Raw genomic sequence first — 16000 nt, forward strand, 5'->3', positions numbered from 1 at the left:
GAGGAAAGAATTAAGGGACACGAAGACTAATGCACGATTAAAATTATGGAACAGAGGGAGAATGGGAAGGGTGAAGAGAATAAAGAAAAGGAGAAAAGTGAGTTTAAATTATCAAATGACTTACCACCGGGTGTCAGGTTCCTGTTTTGTGGCGTTCCACTGCCTGCGGCACCTGAAGACCGCCTTGATCTGAAAGAAGAATTTCGATCCAAATAATCATACACTGCTTACGAATAAATATATTTTATACCCTAAAAATCTTGCTCCAAAACCAATACTTTAAGGATTGCGAGAGAGGGCCTTTTGAGCAATATATAAAATGATAAAATATACACCAGCTAAGGAATATATTTCAGACTTTTTTAACGTGCACAACGTGATTTTCGTGTGATTCTACCCGTAAAAAGTATATTATTTGGCTGTATCTCTTGCGTGCAACCGACCCATTTTGAGTAGGAAAAGTTTAAGCAGTGAGTTAGATATTCTGGCTGGTTCAAAAGCCATCTAGTGTAAAGACAAGACAAAATATATTATCCCACCATATTTTTGTGACAATTTTTCAATTCTTTTCAGTCATAATAGCCTCAAGAAATCCTACATTTTTTTGCAACATTTGCAATTGACGATTTTTTCCCACCATTAGTATTATAATTGGCTGTTCCAATTATACTGTATTTATACAGTATTGTAAATATTTTATTATTTTTGAACAGCATATTGAAGAATAATGATAATTATCAATTAAAATAATTGATAGGCTGGATAATGTCACGTAGGTAGGTAATTAACCTTTCAAGAGCTGCCATACTCTCTCAAACGTCAGAGCACGTATTTTCAACATAGTATATTACCACCAGCTGGTTTTTTTCTGTCCCCGTCTAAAAAGTTTCGCAACATTTGCAATTAATGTTTTTATCCCCCATTAGCATTAAAACTGGCTGTTCCAATTATACTGTATTTATATAGCATTGTAAATATTTTATTTTTGAACGGAATATTGAAGAATAATGATAATTAAAATAATTAAAATAATTGATTAATTATTAAATAATTAATTAAAATAATTGATAGGTTGGATAATACTACGGAGGTAGGTAATTAACCTCTCAAGTGCTGCTATACTCTCTCAAACGTTAGAGCACGTATTTTCAACACAGCATATGACTACCAGCTTGTTTTTTTCCGTCTCTTTCTCACAGCGCGTCTACACCAAACTTGCGAGTACTTTTTAAGCGTGCCTATAGGGCTCGCTTTTTGAAATCACTCGGATGTACTGTAGTACAGCACACCGATCGACCAATGCTTTTCAAGGGGCGGTCCGAATTTTTTTTCCGTCGGATCCGTTCTTTCGTTTTTGAACCGTTATAGTGTCAAGCCCTGAAGGTCATTCATCGAGAAACCGAATTATCCTGTTACTGGAAACCCTTGAGAACATTTTCCCGTGGAAACCGTATTATTTTCTTTCATAGGTACGTCAAATAAGCTTTTCTACGCTCGGAGGATTTAAATTAGAAGTTTAAATGCCGCCATAACTATTTAGCGAATCAGCGTCTTTTCAAAAGCGGTTAAACCCAAGTTGGCTGCATCTCCATAGTTACAACTGCAGCGAAGTGAGCAATCTCCAATTCGACCAATTGGAAGGCAGAGTTTTGGAGGTTAGGTTCCCTTGTTGATTCTCTGAGTGTAAGTTGCATTTTTTTTTTTTTTTTTTTTTTTTTGGTGTCACGTTTTTTTTTTTTTATTTCCAGAAAAGATACCTTAAAGTCTCATTTTAATACAAATCAATCGAAGAAAAGAGAAAAGACAAAGTTTGACTCATTAAACAGAGTAAACTCCATACTCTGCTGCTGCAAACTGAGCAATCTCCAACATGACGCAACAAACTGAACAATTTCCAAACTTTAATTTGAAATTCTGAATGAACCAATTCAGTTAAATGATTTATGATGTTATTTTCTTTGTTCATCCAATATAATTATGTTACTTTCTTTATTCAATAAAATGTATTTTCAATAAAATGTATTTACATTCAACGGTATCAAATCAATAATTCCTCCCCAATTTGCAGAGAGTACTAATTTATACACATCTCGTTGAAATGGAAATAGTGCACACACTAGATTTCAGTTCTTCGGCACGCTTTTCCAACATATTCATGTTGGATTTTTTAAATTTTAATAACGTTTATTTATAGAATAGACGCGTTTCACGAGAGAGCTGGCAAAGAGGCCCACAGCAAAATCGTCGCTCCTCTGACGTGTGGGCGTATCTCGATTTGAACGTGAGCCCTGTTCTCCATATAACTCCATGATTTACGGGGCTCATGTGGGAATCGAGATACGCCCTTACACCAGAGGAGCGACGAAATATCAATTAGAGCACACCAATCAAACGCGGCGCGCGAAACAAAGAGATCTCTAATGACGTCACAAATTGAATTTACAACGAGAACCAGGCATCGCACAATTGCGTTTCATTTTTTACACCGATCGCACCTGCCTCCCTTCCCCCTGCTCGTCTCTCCGTTTGAACTATTAAGCTGCATTCAAAAAAGAGGATTGGAAAGGTAGATTTGAAAGGAAGAGGTTGCCTGCATTGCAAAATTTAGGACGGGGATTTCTATGGACTCTCGTTCTTTAAAAAAAACCGTCATAACGGATAAAAATGCCAAAAATTCGGATGATACATTTAATCGTATCATTAGACTAAGTGGTGTTATTTTGGATGAGAAATTTAAAGTGATAAACGATTGTGTATTTCATGAGATCAATCTATTGTTGGGAGGTTATCTCGCATTATTTAGCTTCGACCAAATTTTATCAAAATTGAATCAGTGAGAACGAAAACACACCAACTCGAAAAAATGAAAAAAATCTAGACACACACAAAACTGCACAGCAGGCGAAGAAGTTAGTCCAGGAAAAAGATTTTTGGTGCCAAAAGACATGGACACTTTTAAAGTCCAAATTCGAACAGATGCGCTAACTTCAATGACCTTTGTGAAAAATGACAGTCGTTGATGAAAATTGAGCATTTTTGCATTTTTACTGAGTTGGACATGGACACTTTTAAAGTCAAAATTTGAACAGATGCGCTAACTTCAATGACCTTTGTGAAAAATGACTGTCGTTGATGAAAATTGAGCATTTTTGCATTTTTACTGAGTTGGTGTTTTCGTTCTCACTGATTCAATTCTGCATCAAATTATAAATATATTCCCTCAACATTTTTAGATATCAGATACAGTACATTAAATTAAGGAGCTTATCCGAAAACTTCTGAGCGAAAATTCATAGAGCTCTTCGAAAACTTTAAATATCTCTGGATAAATCTGGCAACATCCAATTTAGGGTTCATACGACCCGCGGCGTCTTCTCTAAGTACGGCAGCGTAGCAATTTAGATACGGCAGCGGAGCGAAAAAGTTTATAAAGCACTTGGCGCAGTGCATGCGGCTCTGTTCCTCAAGATTAATCCCACTTACGAGGCAACTTCAGCTCGAACCGCTAAAATCTGAGAAATAAGGTATTTGTTCATTAATATTGTGCTCCATTTACATCGGTCTAACCTCATTTTTTCCCCCACTTGATCTCCTTAAAAGCTCCGGGTGTATTGTTGAATACGCTTCAAGGATTAGGCCAATAACGCATAAGTTACTATCCTGAAACTGAGTAAAAAGGATCGATTGGAGTCGGATCCGAAGAAGTCGGATAGACTCATATTGCCGTGCTACGGGAGTAAGTCGTATGAGCGATCAGTGGTTGCCAAATTTTCACCGATAAGATATGAGGGGCTTGGAGGATAAGGCGCATAAGTGAAGTTTTTTTTTAAAAAAAATTGCGATATTGATGAATTCAAGTAAAACTAGTCTTATTGCATACTTGCATATTCTGTGAAAAATTCAAAACCTCAAACACGTATTTCTCGAGATAGCAAAAATTGGAACTTATGTGCCTTGTCCTCCAAGCCCCTTATATATACTTGTTGAGAAAGTCCAAAATGTATTTTCTTGAAATTTTCGGACACACTAAGTTAAGTTGCAAATAAATACTCCGAAAAATTGGAGGAAGTTCAGTAGACCCCATTTGTAAACTTTGAAATTTTTAAAAACAAGGATTTCAGTTGACAGATCACAAGAGTAAACAATTCCAATCACTCGACTGATTCTAAAGAACGTCTGACACGATTTTTAGGGCTTCGGGCAAACTTCCATTGCGTTGAAGTTGATCTGAAAACTTCACCAAAAACTTAAAAATCGCGTCAATCGTACGTTCTCTAATATCAGCAGATTGCCTCGCCTGAAACCTTATTTAAAACTTGAAATTTCCAAGTGTTCGTGGAGGATCTACTGAAAACACAAGTTCTCCAGAGTAATGAGTATATATATCTGTTGGAGAGGGATGTTTAAGGTCCGGCTGTTCATGCACCAATCGTCTGTGACACTTCAAAGGGTAATTATGTTATTCAGAATCATCCGAAAGTGGTCGGATGCTCAATGGTAGCTCACACCACCCGTGCGAGAGAGATAATACAAGCTGGAGGTGGATAGAGGAAGTATGTAGGAATATTATGAATAATGATACTTACTTGGCAGTCGGCACATTGGTGAGACAAAGGAAATTGTTGCGGACACTGCGCAAGCTAGCCAAAATTTGCGCAAAAGGTGTGACAATGAGGTCCTCGCCATGACTGAAACAAAAAAAATTACCGTCTCCATTAGACTTTACACTTAATTTATACACATGAATCACAGTTTTACTTTTGATAGCTAGTATAGTATTTCTTCAACACATTTACCTCTTCTTCCAATAAAAACCCGTTTTCTGTGCGACCGTCCGGAAATATATATTGAAAAAATAAATAAATTAAGTCTTTACGTGTGTAATTCTGAAGAGGAGGTGATACAGGCTTTTCAAAACTCAGTATTTATCCGAGGAAAGAACTCTTTCACTCGTGAGTTGAAGTAATTTGATTCCAAAAAAAGTAATTTAATTGGAGTGCCCATGAATTGAGGAATAAAGAGGCCGAAAGAAATAAATCAAGACGGTACAAGATGAAGAAGCGCACTTTTGTAGCTGAAACGGTATCGACCGGAAATTTCTCAACTTCGGTGCAAAATAAGTGCTAGCACCGAGAGACTAGAGGAGTAAGAGAGAATGCACACCCAACTGAGTGCAGATGGGGGGGAGGGGGAGGTTCGATACGCAGTGGGTGAGTATTTTAGATCTGGTTGGAAAATGCGACGTAGAAAAGAGTTTCACTCATATTTGGACTGCATTTTGCAATTTGGACCTATAAATTCTGGCTCATCTGAAAAAACACGTATGTGCATAGGGAAACTAATGGCACATACGTTGTTTTTAAACTGGGCCGGAATTTATAGTTCCAAATTGCAAAATGCAGTCCATTTATCCTGCTTCTGCGGTTTGCAGTAAGTGTACCGTTGTAGTATGTCATTTTCACTATGAAACTTTGGCCAGCCACTTTTAGTTAGTTACAGTACCGAGTCATCTCCTGTTATTTGACTGTTGACTTTAACATAAATAAAACAAATTCAGTTCAAGAAATTTATAGTGCGAACACCAGGTATACATGTGCATACTTTAATTTGACGCACAGTACTAAATTTGGTTGCAAATAGCGTAGAAACAACCAAATTTTGGAGATCAAGTTTCCTTTGAAATTATATTACAGTTACTCTTCAAGAAAGCTAATTTCCTCGGCTATAATGGCAAAATTATGTGCTCATTTTGTAAAAAAAAAAAGAATAGTTAAAAGAAAGCAAGAAGTGGGTGAAACTGATATCATGTTGGACAGAACAGCAGTAAATTCACATTTTTCCGCGAAAGAACGCAGTATTTTCTGCTGTCTAGGATAAATATTCACCCTTTTCTGCCAATTTCTAACCGTACAATGTTTTGTTGTTAGTCCAAAACATAACCACAGCATTAAAAAAATAGTACATCCTACCGTCTTGTCTAATACGAGATGAATGAGTCTCTCTTTGAACAGTCAAATGTAAAATTCGAGAATTGTTGAGCATTTATGAATCAAAAAGATTGACTCTTATCTCTAGGAGCCATTTGAATGATAATTAATATTTTCATAGAGGACGCAGGATTTATATCATAACATTGTTCATTCGGGCGCTGCTATAGGTCTATTTTCTCAAAATCTCATTACTGGAGTTACTGCTTTATCAAAGGCAGGCGCGGAGGGTATACCGATGATTCTCTTCTCAAAATTTTGTTTTAAAACGTGTTTGAATCTAAGTGATACGGGGTTTTTTTCAATTTTAGAGCTTCTCTTAGGATTAGATTGGTCTTGGGTGGTTTTTTCTAATTAAATTAGATTCTATTCAGTGCCAGGAAAAGCAAGACGGTGGTTTCCTCTTTCTTTTCCTTCTTTTTTTTGCTTACTGCTCGGCGGATTGGCATTTTTCCAGTCTGTCTCTTGAGTAATTGCTGCGAGGGCCGAGTTGGGCGGGAATGGAGTTAGAAGACCTGACGGTACACAATTTAGGCGGGGGAAAAGCATTTTCATCAACACCGCAAAAAAGAGGCGAGTGATCGATTGAACAACTTTCAATGACCTCTACTTCGGTGTATCCGATAAAATCAGGAAATGCTTACGGCGCCATTCAGCTTGAAAGTTCCTGATCCGTGGGATTTTTCAAGAATTCTCGACCACAAATGAAAGTATTTATGTTAAAAGTAACTGCATGCGAATGAGATAAATCAAAAAGAATTATGGAATACGGAATTTCTAAAATCGCATGCTTCTTTGTGGTTTATTTCGGTTGAATAAGATCCATTACAGCATATATGTGCTCGAGTGAAAACTTCATAAAAATGCGGAATACTCTTCAATCAACCTGACGGGATATGGTATGGTGCAGTATATGATATGGTACATAGTACAGAATATGGTATGGTATATAGCACATGATATGATATCCTTTATTGTATATGCTCCCCTCTATCCAGAAAGAAAAACTAATATGCCGCTACTCTCACCGTCAGGGCCGGATTAAGGGGGTGGCCACATGGGCCGCGGCCCATGGCGGCAAATCTAAGGGGCGGCAAAAGTTTGCAATTTTTTAAAGTGTAGGTATTAAAAAAAATCGGATTTATAAAAACAAAATTACAAACGATAAAATGCGACAAAATCTCTCATTTCCTGGGAGTATAGTAATTTCTAATTTTATCGTCTCTTAGTGATACAAGAGACAGCACCCACAATAAGTCGAGTTACGAGAGAAACCAAACACGCAATTTGGCCTAGAACGGCGACTTAGAGAGAAATGATAACAAGGACTTGAGATGAAAAGGAGAAGCCCTCGGCGCGGCTATTGGCATGTAACACATATTAGCGCCTACAAGACTGCACGAATACTTCACGCATTGCATCAAACACAGTGCGGTCATTGCGGTCAGCGTGAAATGGATAGCGCCTACAAGAATGCATGAATACTTCACGCATTGCGCCAAACACAGTGCGGTCAGCGTGAAACGCATAGCGCCTGCAAGACTGCATGAATACTTCACGCATTGCGCCAAACACGGTGCGGTCTGCGCGGCGCGGCGGTGGAAGTTAAAATCATTGATTTATGTTTGTACTTTTATGTACAACATTATGTTTGTTCTTTCATAATTTTTTCGTTCATTTCTTATGAATGGAAGGCCTTGTCCACACAGAGATAGGTTTACGGAACTTAACTTTCTCGCAAAGTTCTGCTAAACTTTTGCTAGTAGTGTTGACAGGGCTTTCCCAAAAAATGTGTTCAACACGAGTAAATGCGTCTTATGCACCCCTCCCCCCTGACACGTTCATTTGATGGTTTTTATCGAGTTTCAAAACGACTCAAGAGGGGGCGGCAAAATACAGGCAAGTAGGTGAATCCGGCCATGCTCACCGTCATACTTAATCAATCACTTAATTGATTAAAAAATGCAGGGCGCCATACCTAGTTCACTTCACTTTTAATTCAATCGAGTACGCGGCAATTTCTGACGTGTTTTTTCATCACATTATTTTCTGGGGCGTAGGCGTCTCAAACGTATTCTGGGAGCTTTTGTTTCTATAAAACGACGCTCATTCTGCAAATTTGAAATTCTGTGCACGTTATTTACACAATTATTTTCCTTCAAAATTAACAATTTTTTGGTGGGGAGTGAAAACCGTTTGCCATTCCGGGAGATGTTTCAGATCATTATGAAGAAGCAACATTTTTCCAACACTGTAATTGCGCTGGTTCCTTTTTGCTAGATGCGACCCATTTGGAAGAGATATAGAGAAATAGAGAAAATCACTGGCCCTACTTGCGCGATACTAAAACAAATGAAAAATCCCCGTTGAAATAATGGACAACCAGTCAACAGGTGGCTTGTTTTCTCAGTGTGAGTCGCCGAGTGGCGGAGAAATGATAAATTGGTAGCGTTTCGTGCGTGATGAGACGCTTGAATTGAGTGGAACGCTGATCAAATAGGTAAGAAAAACAAAGGGGTCTTACTCGCAAACGAAAAATTTCATCGACTTGCGTTTCTCGAAGGGCGGTTTCGGTTTCATCGCTCAGGGTGGAGGAAAGACGGGAGAGAAGTCACTTGGGAGAGTCAGCGGCGACCAACCAAACACAGAGTGCACATTTCCGCGGAGACCGCGCCACGGGAGGAGACGGGGGGAGGCGCCGTTTTGTGAAAAATTCCCGGAAAATTCCTCGGGGACGGGAAACCTGGACGCAGATTTAATCCGAACGGACGGCCGATAAAAAAACACTGATTTGTTTTGCTTCCAGCTTCTACCGAGCCGGTGACACTTTGACGGCGGCTGTTGCCACGTTGCACACCGAAATAGGCTATTCCTTCCCGGTGATCACAGAAACTTCATCGTCCTCTTTATTTTTGAAATCAGTTTTAGCCTCTCCATTAAAAAGGGGGAACAAATATACTGCAAACAACAAACAAGGGTATTTTTTATTACTGTCACCTACGTTATTTTAAATTTACAAAAAAACTAAGCAGCAAAACGAACACCGTCAAATTGTGGCCTTTTTGGCCTCATCTGGAAGCACTGGGTCTCGCGGACGCACGTAAAAGATAAGACTCGCCGGTGTCTACTTATTGATTATGATTATCTGAATCTTCACGCAATCACTGTCGAAGCGCCACTTTAAACACACGAATGCTTCACAAACTTGCAACGGAATTTAAAGAGCCGAGATAATCGGTGCAAAGGATATGGCTACTGGATTGAAACGTGTGCCTCCAGTAGTTTGTCGAGGGCTGGTGAGCGATGCGTTTCCGCGGGGTGTCTTGGGATGTTCTAACGAGCATCGATAAGTGCGCATATCTTAATGTTAGTTGATAACTGTTGGTTCCCGAATATTCTGGAAGATTCCAATCGTGGTTGGTCAGTGCACAGGTAAATGGTAAAAGGTTGGTAAGGTAATGTAGCTCCGCGTCTGTGGAGTTGGACTCCATGCTCACTCTATCGTGATGGGGGGGGGGGGGGAGGGAAGAAGAAGAAGAAGAAAAATCTAATCTCTTTAAAATTACTGAGCGTAGGGAATTTTTGAAATCTAAAAAAAAATGTCTCAAACTTACAGCGAGCATAATAGCGTTCAAATATTTACTAGCAATAGGACAACTTTGCTCATACCAAAACGAAAATAATAGGTCCTCATGACAATTACAGCCTCCGTGAGGTTAAGTTGGGTTGGACTACGTTAGATTAAGTTAGGTTAGGTTAGGTTAGGTAAGTGTAGATTATACGTTGCGCAAGGCCGGGGTATTTGGACCGCGTTAAGCAGAAAGGAGCCAACCCACATCATCTTTTGCCAAACTTAACTGGGGAATTCAATTTTTTACAAGAGAACTTTTGTGCGGATTCCTTTGGAAATGTCAAGGAATCCTCTTGGTCCTTTTTTGCAATTAGAAACTACGGTTTCTGGTACTCGTGTTAAGAACAGCATAAGTGAGATAGGTAATTTTTTGGATGAGCCTGAAATTGTAGTGCCGAATTGCAAAATTTAGTCGAATTATTGTTGTCCATACTCAGTGGAATAAGTTAAATATTGAACATGGAAAAATCTGAAGCGGTATGAGCATGGACTTCAAGATGATTCAAACGAAGACGGGCAAAAATACCAAATTTGAGCATTGGTATTTTATACAAGCATTTTGAATGGATAATAAAAAATTTACATGGTTACCAACGGTTTCAAGAGCTCGTTGCAATGTGTGAGCAGATAGAAGGCATATGGGAAAAAAAACCCGAAAAAAGATATGGAAAGTGCTGGTTTTAAGAAGTATACGCAAAAAGTGACTTCGGTAAGTTCCTGTAAATCTTAACAATTCGTCGAGTGTCAAAGTTTATCTTAGAGAAAAATTATATTGATAGTAATGAGATGATAGAAAAGCTGATATAACTGTACGACTGGGAGAAATCTGGAACATTTTCTAAAATTTCTACTCATTGAACTTATCAACTATCCGTACTTCATACTGTACAAATCGTTTTCTACAGAAAATATTGACGTATTTTTCTAGTTCAGGTCTTGTCAAGTGGTCCATTGTAAATTAGTATTTGATCAAAACCCTCAATGTGTAGATATGATAAGTTTGCTCAATTTTATCCGACCGATCTGTAAACAACAAAGAAATGCTTTCAAGCTTAAGAAAAAAAGAAAAAAAATAAAATAAAAGAAAAAATGAAACTACTGAGCAAAGAAGACCATCGAGGGCTGTTTCACTTGATCGTGAGGGTATCGTGCATGGCGGGGTTACGTAACATCGCCAGGGGAGGAGGAGTGAACGGGAGTTGTAAACAAAGGAAATCAATGAATTATTACGGAAAGTTGGAGGGCACGAGAAACCATCGAATTCCCCTCGGAGCTCCCCATACGAAACTCATCGCACACGTTTTGTTGAGTTACATCTGGAGTGTGGCCGCGGCTCAACTTCCTTCCCTCCCAAAGTTTCGAATAAAATGGAAGAAATCAAAAGCAACTCAGCAGTGGTTGTTCACCGAACAAGAAATCATAGGAGTCGTTCGTAAAACACGTGCCGGATTTTTTATTCCCTTTTTCGTCACCTCGCAGCCCACTCGTAACGCACCCCAATGACGAGGCGTGAATGATCGATTATCGATACATATATATCCCCATTTGAAGCTCGTGGTAAAGAATCGACTACTAAGGTGTTCGTTACGAACACCACGTATTTCGATCCTTTTCCATAGGTTTAAATGAAAAATCATTCGATACATCGGAAAGCACATCACGCCACTGAGTACCCCTCAAAGAAAGGGACCTTCTCCCCTCAAATTTAGGAAAAACTAGATACAGCTCGGTGAATCCCTTCTAATCATTACCAATGAGACGAATAAAGCAAAAATAAAAGAAGGATAAATGAGAGAATAAATGAGTGAAGCGAGCAGTTTTAACTCATAACATTCAAGGTAAAATGGAGAGAAAGGAATTAAAAGAGAAATTAATATACAATTGTACAGCTGTAGACTTTCAATTGGCACAAAAATGGACTCAGTTGCCTGCAAACTTAATTTCGGGAGACCAGAAAAACAGTATCATCACAAACTAAAATTTTGATTTTTCGAATCATTTTGTTTGCAACTCCATGCCTTAAAGCACCTGTTCTTGATGACGATTGATTATGATTTTATAAGAGTTGTCTTTACTGATTAAAATTGCACGAGGAAAAATCGTTTTTCAAATCCAAAAACAGATTTAACTTTCTTCGCCTAGAAAGGAATTACTCCTTAAATTACTATTATGACACTGGCGATGATTTAATAATTATGTTGAGTCTTTCTGGTTTAATAATTATGTTGAGTCTTTCTGGTTCATGATCGTATACAGTCAACGTGTTTTTCCACAGGAATAATTGCAATAATACTAAATTACGTAAAAAAATGATGTATGGTGTGGTATGTAATAAATATTACCAAATTATGCGAACAATATCAAACCCTCTTAATCCAAAATTTCAATGATAATCCGACACGTAGAAAAATGGACAAATTCCTCAAAATGCCTACATTTTATTTTGGTAAATCAGAAAAATGTCATGTTCTTGGGGCTATACAAAAAGCTACGAGAGCTTAGCTCCGAATATCTTTGCTGTGGATTTAAAAACGATTAAGCCATTTATTTTCATTAGTTTTGCGTTTCACCAATTATTCTATGAATCGACCCTCATTGTCATGCAGTTTCTTACTCGGTAACAGTTCAAGAGGGTTTGAACTTTTTTATTTAATTTGGCACAGACGTTCAAGGCACATGCATGCCAAATATGCGTGAGGTATTGCGCAGTGTTGTACGCCGCTAATCAAGATGGATCTTTTAGACGAGGAAAATTTCAGAAAACAACATACAGCCCAATATATTGCTTTCGTAAATACGCTTTTTGAAAAGATTTCTTTTATATAGATAGGCACCTCGATACCGTTCTACTTATAAACGTCCGTTTGGAACGCCAGCTATCCAGGTTATATCTACAAACGTGCATTGAGTCTGTGCTGGTTCTCTCATGAAACTCGATTTACCTACGTTAAGAAAGAGGAGAATAAAACAACAGGCGAGGAAACTTAATCTTTTGAATAGTGAAGATAAGACTGAGCTCGTAATGATTCAAAATAGAATGTCATTTTTTTCACTCGCCACTCTGTGTGCACTTAGGTTGGATAGCACATCATAGTTGACATATTTTCCGATTTCTATAAAGTGAACTGGAATACAAAGTTTAGAGGGACATCTCCTCGACTACGATTGAATCAATACCACACAAAGGCCAAGTGTAACCAAACCAAGTGTAAACCAATATTTGCCTGATTATTAATTTTAGATTTAGCCTGTATATTTATACACTCATTTGATCCAATTAGTTTTTATTTTTTTAACAAAACATTTTCAAAGTATTTTTCACAGTATTAACAGTATTTGTTTTATTTTTTATTTTTTGCTTAACAGATTGTCACTATGGTTGACTATCTGTGACTATGTTTGAAATCGAATCAACGGCACAAGTATAAATCATTCTTTCACAGAAATTTTAGGAAAAGTTCGGCAATTCGTTGATAAAAAAGCGTAGTCATGATTTCCCATTTTTCCTCCAATAACAGTGCAATAGTACTCATACTCTCAACAGCATTGCATAAAGTATACGTGGTTATTCAAAATTACTACTCAGTTACAAGTAGACCCGGTTTCGTGAAGCAGGCTTACCGGTAAATCATTCTGCGAAACGGTAAGACATGGATTTCTCCGGTCGACTCGACAACACGGCATCGCACCGCTCCGGCGCTTCAGTACTGATTGTTGACAGTGAGCTTATTTTTAATGCGTACCTGTACTCATTAAACTGAAGTGTAGTGAATGGTGAGCAAAGAGTGGGCAGATACACGGAAGCGCGAAACTAGACCAAATGCAGCGGCAGGGTTGTCAAGTTCACATCGATTTAATTTTCGAAGCCGATATGGTTGCGGGAACAGACATCATCAGCCATGACTTCATTATTATAGATCCTTTGTTTTTATCAAATGGATCTGAGGCAAACTTTTGCTGGAACGAAGAGGAAAGTTACTTCTTGCGAGACATGACTCACAGAAGAGCACACTTGAAAGTCTGAAATTTTCTTAAAACTTCACAATTGGCGAAATTTGTGAACAGTGCAACATTCTTTTTCTTTTCATTTTCCTTGATTTATTAATTATGGAGGCGTGAAGGGTCAACGATACTATGGAACCGACTACCTTTGTGATATACCCTTGTCATATAGCAAGAAGAAGAAAGAAATAAAGTAGTAGTAGTAGTAGTAAGATAAGTTTATTTTAAAGCGGTGCTTTAGCATCTAGGACCATTAAAACATAAACATATGTTGGGAAAAATATGAAGCACGAGCAAGCAACAGTACTGATGAGAAATACTTCTCTTGCTATTTTTCCAATAAAAACTCAGTGCTAGGTCCAATTTCTAAATAAAGTGGATGGAGGAAAAATTTTACGCCTATTTAAGATACCCCCATGACACAATGTTTATAGTCTTTCTTAGATAGCTCCTTCCATTGAGGGGCCTCACTTGATTGACATTGTAAATATGGGTGGTTGAGAAAGCCAATGCTATAGCATAATAATGAGGGAGGATTTTACGAACTACGGGTGAAATTCATTAGAATAGCTTTGGAATTTGTCTTTGCAAGGGGGGGAAATATTTTTCACTACAGTAATTACGATGCACAAAATAAATAACATTCTAGGTTAATACAATGATTGCTGTAGGTCTGCGGGTCTTGCAAAATTCTAGAATATTCTCTTTTGTGTTGTTTACGTTTTGAGGGATCATTACTATGATGTTACGTGGAAGGTCTCCTTAAACCTCCTTTAATCGCAGTTTAAACCAAATGTGGCCTCCTCAGGACAGTTGCTGCTTAAAGAACGACACTGGAAAAAAAAAAAAAAAAAAAAAAAAAAAAAAAAAAAAAAAAAAAAAAAAAACACATTGGATCTAGAGTCCCGACTCTTGAAAACATTGACAAGAAAAAATACTCTTGATTCAATCGGATTTTTGCTTGAATCAAAACGAAATCTGCTTACATTAAGAGGCTTGGTTCTTGATTTAAGCTGGATTCTAATTGAATCAAGAGTACTTTTTCTCGTCGATGTTTTTAAGAGTCTGGACTCTAGATCTAATGTGTTTTTTTTCCGGTGGACTATGAATATGTTCCTTGGTATCCACTGCAAAAATTGAGAATAAGCAGTAAAAGTGGCAACAGGGATGTGGTGTCTGTTGCCCTGTAACGAGCTTGAAGGCTATTGTTATGATTTCGGCCGGGAACGGAAATTTAATCGGTAACCACCACGCCGCGCCACCTCTTACCTCACGATATTGAGTTGCATCGACAACTACAACGTTGCGCTTGTTGCCGTCAAGCGGGATTGAAGGCGGCCCCGTGTGTTTCATTTCACTATAGTCTCCTCATAATAATTGCAAGACATTCCGTGTTGTTTATTAGACTTAAACGCTAGATTAACTGGCGGGCGCTTGAAGTTTCCAACTGGTTTCGAACTGACACTGCGTATTTTAAGCAGCAGAGGATCATGCTCAGTTAATTTAAAGGATAGCCCATCTCCTGGAGTGGCTTGTTGCAGCTGAGTGGCTGTATTTCATACAGCGTCAATTCAGAGTCAATTCTGCCAAAATAAAGGTAAACGTTACTATGTACTGGTACAGGTAACCATTCCTTTGGCAGAGTCGACTTGAAGATAGGTAGAATTTACCATTCCGCGGCAAATTCTACCAATCTTTTTTTCAGTGTAGGATCCCTCCATATCCTTTTCGTCTTCCTCGTCTTCTTTGTCTGTCTCGCTGTCTTTCAATTGCAACCAACAGACTGCTGTTTGGGAAAGTGCTCCAAGTTTGGGAAATGGGTTGGAAGATATAAAAAGCGCACAGGAACGATTTCGTCGAGGCCCGTTGGTGGCAACTTCGAGACCTCCGTAAAATCGCGGCGCCGTTGATAAGATTGATAAATATCCGGAAGTTAGGAAAATTGTCATTTGCATAGCCCATGGGTGGTTGCGCAGCGCATTTCCACCATATTTCTTCCGCCTCCTACCCCCTCCCCCGGGAGGATCCGTCATGCCTGGATTCTTTCTGATGAATGACTGTCGTGAACGGCGCCGCTGAAGCTAGTCGACTCAAGACGACGACGACGTCGTACAGAGGATCGACTCAACGAAAGAGGTCGGACAAAATTTGGGAACTTATTTGAAAGTTTATAACTCCATTTAAACAAAACTTGGAGGTTTTAAAAGTGGTTCCGTTGGTTTTTTGGTTCAATTTTCTTCTAGAAGCACACCTCAAAATTTAAAATGTAACGGAATAACCATGAAAATTTGAGATTGTAGTCGAACATTTTATGTCGGACCGCTCTGGTTAACTCAATCCACTGTGCGACGACGCGACGGGGAGAAATGTTGATAGCGAG

The 16000-nt window shown here is 38.5% G+C and overlaps 1 protein-coding gene across 12 annotated transcripts in view; it reads right to left on the reverse strand.

Annotated features, from left to right (window-relative positions):
• dnc (phosphodiesterase dunce) overlaps window positions 1-16000 on the reverse strand; it is a 774040-nt gene that overhangs the window by 65305 nt on the left and 692735 nt on the right. For 11 of the 12 annotated variants that reach the window (XM_072304339.1, XM_072304329.1, XM_072304355.1 and 8 more), the window contains 2 exons: window positions 4587-4688; window positions 125-189 (listed from right to left, as the gene is read on the reverse strand). In XM_072304339.1, coding sequence (XP_072160440.1) covers window positions 125-189; window positions 4587-4688 — 167 coding nt within the window. Of the gene's footprint in view, window positions 1-124; window positions 190-4586; window positions 4689-8511; window positions 8728-16000 lie in introns of those variants that run through there. The other variant, XM_072304350.1, reaches the window with a different exon arrangement.

The sequence above is a fragment of the Bemisia tabaci genome, chromosome 1 (assembly GCF_918797505.1).
Source record: "Bemisia tabaci chromosome 1, PGI_BMITA_v3".
Classification (NCBI taxonomy): domain Eukaryota; kingdom Metazoa; phylum Arthropoda; class Insecta; order Hemiptera; family Aleyrodidae; genus Bemisia; species Bemisia tabaci.